The following is a 6199-nucleotide window of genomic DNA, read 5'->3' as shown; positions in this document are numbered from 1 at the left end:
TTATTGGCAAGCTACCCACCGTATATCAACTTTTGTAACCTCTCATCAATTGGATTGACATGTTCTTTTCCAATGTCCAATGAATATCCCAAAATAGGCAATCAAATCAAGTAAGCAACTGGGATTCAAATGGAGCACATCATTAGCATGTTAGTGCATACATCCAAATAGGCAAAGATGAAGAGAATGTGATACATTCTAGAACATTAGTGAAAGTAATTAAACAAAAATTTAGCAAGTGATACTGAAGGCACAAAATGGGGATGAAACTGAAAAATAAAACTGAAAAATAGAACTGATGGAAGGTGGAAGAAGATAATAGGTTCATAAATTTAAAGTAAGAACTATACATACAGAGCTGTAAATAGTATGGGCAAAAGTTTGTGCAAATCACATTAACTAATTTATATCCAAACATCATTAATGTGTCAAAAAAATTTTGGGATTTGGGCTAATGCACCCACAAATATTTATAGTTGCTACTAGCATATAGAGAAGAATGCATTCCTAAGAAGTGAGCAGCTTCATGCCTAGCAATCCTCTCTTGATAATCAAGAAAAATTGAAGAAAAACCACCAGTTGCTGCTTGAAGAAGACTATAAAGCCAATATATATATATATGTATATGTATATATATAATGATCAATTAGCAACCATAAAATCTTCTAGGTCAAGTAAGTCCATCATAAAAGAAACAATAAAAGGCAAAAAAATAAAAATAGTATATTTCAATGGTTGAGAAGACAATGTGGATGGACTTACTTGATCTTCCAATTCTTGCAAATATGCAGTTTTCTTGTCAATCCTGTTCTTCAGCCGAATCCATTCCACCTTTTGCAGGCCATTTTCTTCTAACAAAGCTCTTGTTGGACAATATGCTATTCCATTCAACCTCTAGAATATTACATTTCCTTATTGTAATTTAAAAGATATGTATATAGGCAAATCAAAATATAAACATTTCTTTTTTTTTTTCCCTTTCCCTTCAACCAATTCTCCTTCCTCTTCAATCCAAAATTATCCAAAAGTATGAATTCCTATCAAACTGATTGAAGATGAAGCTTGAACTTACAATGAAAGCAAGATATCAATCCATAAAAACTTGGAACTAAAACTGAAAGAAGATGAGGATTGAACTCACAATAGGGAGGCAAAAAACCTGGAAACCTGAAATTTCCTTTTTAGCTGGTATCAAGCCCCCCTGAAAATCTCTTACTAACATCTACTCACCAATAGAATTCAAAACCAAATCAAATCCTTCAAACACATACAAAAAAATCAACAAATTCCAAACAAGCCATTACCGTGACAACAAATGCTTTCACAAATCTCTTGTCAAAGCTTCAATTTCATTCCCTTCAAGCTACAACACAAAAGTAAAGATCAAGCAACATTTCCAAAGATCTATATCTCAGATCAGCAGTACACACACAAAATAACACTAATCCAACATATAAAACCAAGCTTTATCTCTCAGATCTCAAAGCCACAAACACAAAAACCCATGCTTTGCTCACAAAATATAGATCAAAGCCAATAACAACCAAAATCAACCAAAATTAGCCAATCCACCAAACAGTCCAAACACTCATATTCAAAAATCTTACTTTTACTTGAATTGAAACTTAAACCTCCAGATCTATGCTAGTGCTGGATTTTGAAGGTAAAACAGTGACGAAGCTGCGCCGATGTCCTTGTTGAATAGCTCCAACAAGAACGGAGCTGCACTAGCGTTGGTGCTGACGAGCTTTAACTCCTTAGAAGGAAGCTGCGGCGGTGCCCTGGTTGAAGAGCTGCAACAAGAACGGAGCTGAGCTAGCGTTGGTGTTGACAAGCTTCAACTCCTCAGAAAGGAGCTGCGCCGGTGTCCTTGTAGAAGGGAGTTGCTCTAGTTTCGGTAACGAGGAATTGTGCTGGTGTTGGTGTTAACAAGCTTCGACTGCTCATACTTCTCAGAAGCTGTCGTTCTCACCTTCGTGTTGATGGAGTACTGAATGCCTTACGTGATGACATGTGAGGGATTTCAATGAACCCACAAAACTTTAGATTTGGTTTTACGGTCAATTTGACCGTAAACCAAAATCCTTGGTTGATGGTATTTCAAAATCCCATGACAAAAGAAATACTTCAAAACAATCAACTGATTTTAAAATAATAAGGCATTTGGAGTTACTGGGAACTCAAAATCCCTTGAAACAAACACACTCTTAATGTGAAAGGAGCTTTACAACAGGGATAAAACCAACATTTTATCTTCAAAGAGTGGAATTCAACCCAAATTTCACCAAAAAGATATTCCATCTTTCTAAAAACATCTAATTGCTAGGCAATACTCCTAACACTCCAATTCATGCAAGGGTGTCCCATCGGTAGGGAGACATGATTCCCATTCCATCACCGGAACCAAATGCTAGTAGTTATTTCTTTTATTAATACAGAAAAAATTATTAACAAAATAAAAACTATTTTAGCAGCTCTACAATATTCATGAGCCCTTACCGGATTCAAATCCGTTCAAAAAAATCCGACCCGTTAGCTCGCCAGAAGAATTTGGCTAGGGTTTTAGACGCCTTCTTCTTCAATGGCTTCTCAGCGATGAAGCCTCAATTCTTCTTCAATGGCCTCGTCGGCTTCAAGCTCTCCAAGCTTCTTCTCAGAAACCCTAGAATCCTGCCCAATCGCTCCCGCTCCTCCTCCTTCTCTGTCTCCTCCTCTGCCGCGCTGATCCAGGACCTCCCTTCCACCTTCGAAGCGAAACCCTCACCTCTGCAAAGGCCGCAGGTCGGCGAATTACTCCTCAACCTGAAGCCCAGCGTCGGACTCTCCATCTTCGACGATAGTCTTGCTCTCGGCCTCCGCGGCGACCTCGCCTCCTACGTTGCCATGGTCTGCATCCTCTTTACCTCTGGTCATCGTCATAAGCTCGTGTCTCTGTTCTCTGATCTTGTTTTATCGAAGCCCGGTGTGGATTTCTCGTTTCCCGACCTCTTTGATACTCTATCTCGGTTCTTGAATCGTTCTGGCAAGCTATTGTTTGTTTTGGATGCGTTGATCCGCGCATTCACTGTCTGTAATAAGCCAAGGGAGGCTTTTGATGCTGTTGTTCAGCTGGCCGGTCGTGGGTTTGTTCCTTCGCCTAAATCTTGCAACTTTTTATTGAATTTCATGGTGGAAAGTAGTGATTTTGATCTAGTAATGGCTGTTTATGAACAAATGAAGAATTTTGGTATGAGTCCAGATGCTTATAGGTTCACAATTCTCATCAAAGCGCTCTGCCGAGGTGGGAAGTTTGATGCAGCATTCATTGTATTGGAGGAGATGAAAGAGACTGGAGTTATGCCTGATGTGATTACATACACAACGTTAATAGAAGGACTGTGTGCTAGTGGAAAATCTGAAATAGGGTCTGCTTTGCTTCAAACAATAATCCAAAAGGGTGTTCCTGTTGATAGTGTGCTTTATGGCAAAGTCATTAGTGCCTTGTGCAAAGAGTTGAGGCTTCAAGAAGCTGAGAAGCTTTTGCAGGATATGGTGAAGCGAGATGTTCCTGCAGATGCATTTAGCTATGGATGCCTTATTCGAGGATATTGTACCACAGGCAATGCTGCAGATCTCTTAAGAGCACTGGAACTTTATGATGAAATGGTCTCAAATTATGTCAGTCCTAACTATTTTGTTGTCAGCTTTATCCTCCAATGTTTCAGCAAAAGGGGGATGGATTCAGAAGCTCTTGAGTATTTTCAGATGTTTAAGGTCTCAGGGGGTTACCTTGACAAAGTATTGTATAATTTTGCACTAAATGCTCATTGCAAGTTAGGGAACATGGATGATGCCATTGAGCTGATTGAAGAAATGAAGGGTCAGGGGATAGTTCCTGATAAGATTCATTATACAATTTTGATATGTGGGTATTGCCGTAATGGTGAAATGTATAATGCTCAGAAAGTTTTCTCTAGTATGGTGAAGCTCAATGTGGAGCCAGATCTTGTTACCTATAATGTACTTGTTGGTGGCTTTTGTAAGCATGGTTTTGTGAAGGAGGCATATGAGCTTATGGATTATATGATTGAGAGGGGCTTGGAGCCCAATGCAGTTACCTATAGTGTGGCCATTGAGAATCTTTGCAAAGGCGGGCGCTTAAAGGAGGCCAAAGAATTATTTAAAGGTTTAAAGGAGAAAGGGATTGCTCAAGAAGTAATTCTTTTCAGCACAATGGTTTGTGGGTTTCTGGAATTGGCTTGTGCTCAAGATGCATATGAACTTTTTGTTCAGTTATCTAAGCAGGGGTATTTTGTGGATCAGCTTGTTTGCTCTAAACTTGTTGGTGAACTTTGTAAGGAGAATTGTGTAGATGAAGCTTCCACAGTATTCAATTTGATGTTAGCGAGGAATGTAACTCCAGATGAGTTTGCCTATAATAGTCTTATTTCAGCCTATTGTCAGAAAGGAGATATGAGACATGCTCAATTTTGGTTTGATGATTTGGTCAATAGAGGGCTGAACCCAGATGTTATTTTGTATACTACGTTAATGAATGGATATTGCAAGGTAGATCAGATCCAAAAAACCCACGATTTATTTATTGAAATGCAAGAAAAGGGAATTAAACCTGATGTCGTTACATGTACAGTTATGTTGGATGTTTGTTTGAAACAAGTCCAGCATGAATTTTGGCTGTCTCCTAACAGGGAAAATAGAAAATTGTCTTTCAAAGCAAAATCTTCAAAATTGTTGAATGATATGAAAGCGTCAGAGCTTGAACCTGATGTTGTTTGCTACACACAATTGATTGATGGACTTTGCAAGATGGATTATTTTCAAGATGCTCTCAATCTCTTTGATGAGATGAGAGGAAAGGGCCTCAGACCTGATGCTTTCACTTATACATCTCTGGCAAATGGTTACTGTCATCAAGGAGAGGTAGGTAAGGCTGAAGCCCTGGTTGAGGAAATGATAAACAAAGGAATAGAGGTTGATCATATCACTTTATCCATTTTGAAGCGTGGAAACCGAAAGTACAGACAACTGCAAATTCAAAGATAGTCCTTGATTTGCTCAAGTGCTCATGCCTTGCATGTCCTGCTTCACTTGGATGCCAGTGCCTTCAGATTATCAAATCTTCAGGTAATTTTGGCTGAGATTATAAAAGATTTGCATTTGTTTTAAGGATAGATCACTTTTAGCTCTCCAACATGTTCAAAATCATATGACCAAATTTTTAGTTTTGTTTATGGTGAAATGTTTGTACCTAGTGGTACTTTGGCTTTGCTAAAAACATTGCCTGTGAAATTTATGTCTCACCGACAAAATTTATCTTTTCATCAGTGAAATAAATGCCATATAGTGGGAAGTGTATGGGTTGGTTATGTCATTATGTTCCTGCAAAGTGATGCTTTTCTGATATGGGAAATATTTAATTGGATTTAATGATTTAAACTTTAGCGAATGAGCATGCAAGAAAATAAAATACGCGAAGTGTTAATATACTCAGTCAGATGCTTTTTTTTTTTGCTGTTAAACAGAAATTGCAGCCAACGTTTAGTCAAATGATGCATACAAGAGAGAAGCACACACCTGCATAAAATGCATCTGTCACACGTGCATTTGGACCTTACTTGTGCATTTTTTAGGTTTATCACAGTATTTTGCCTTATTCTGGGTCAAAGATCTTTCTTACAAGCCAAAAATTGTCTTGCTGAGGCTTAAATATGAAACTTCTTTTCTGGGATTCACTATAAGGGTTATTCAGTGGAATTTAGTTATTATTCATCTTGCCTGGCGAAGTAGCTTTTTTGTTCTTTGACCCTGTTCTCATTTTTGTGTCTAGATTTACTAGCTGCTTCGAAGATATGGCAGAGATCTGTGATGGAAGTTCACATCTTGAGAGCCAATCTGATGACAGCTAACCAGGAAAACACATAATGAGCTCGTCTATGTGTCATTTCTGTTCCCTTGCAAAACAGAAAATATATGATCCCGTGACCACAGGACTGGGTGCACCTTCAATCAAGAAGTTATTGAGAAGTGGTTGAAGAGGGCCCTTTTGTCTGTTGACATTAGAAGAGTTGGTTGATATTGACCTGAAGGGATAGCCATTCAGGTACAATTGAAGAATGGCCAAAGTGAATTGAACTTGCTCGGCTTGACATTTGGTGCAGGTAGAACTTCTCCAAGTTCAAAATATGCTGTTTTGCAGGAT

The 6199-nt window shown here is 38.5% G+C and overlaps 1 protein-coding gene across 1 annotated transcript; it reads left to right on the top strand.

Annotated features, from left to right (window-relative positions):
• The first annotated feature begins 2501 nt into the window (after window positions 1-2501).
• LOC120260522 (pentatricopeptide repeat-containing protein At2g26790, mitochondrial-like) lies at window positions 2502-5910 on the top strand. Its single transcript, XM_039268012.1, has 2 exons — window positions 2502-5124; window positions 5828-5910. The coding sequence occupies exon 1, from the start codon at window positions 2596-2598 to the stop codon at window positions 5041-5043; it is 2448 nt and encodes an 815-aa protein (XP_039123946.1). The 5' UTR covers window positions 2502-2595; the 3' UTR covers window positions 5044-5124; window positions 5828-5910.
• The last annotated feature ends 289 nt before the right edge of the window (window positions 5911-6199 follow it).

The sequence above is a fragment of the Dioscorea cayenensis genome, chromosome 1 (assembly GCF_009730915.1).
Source record: "Dioscorea cayenensis subsp. rotundata cultivar TDr96_F1 chromosome 1, TDr96_F1_v2_PseudoChromosome.rev07_lg8_w22 25.fasta, whole genome shotgun sequence".
Classification (NCBI taxonomy): Eukaryota; Viridiplantae; Streptophyta; class Magnoliopsida; order Dioscoreales; family Dioscoreaceae; genus Dioscorea; species Dioscorea cayenensis.
Note: the sequence above shows the minus strand (reverse complement) of the source record. Positions and strands in the feature narration are given on the sequence as shown.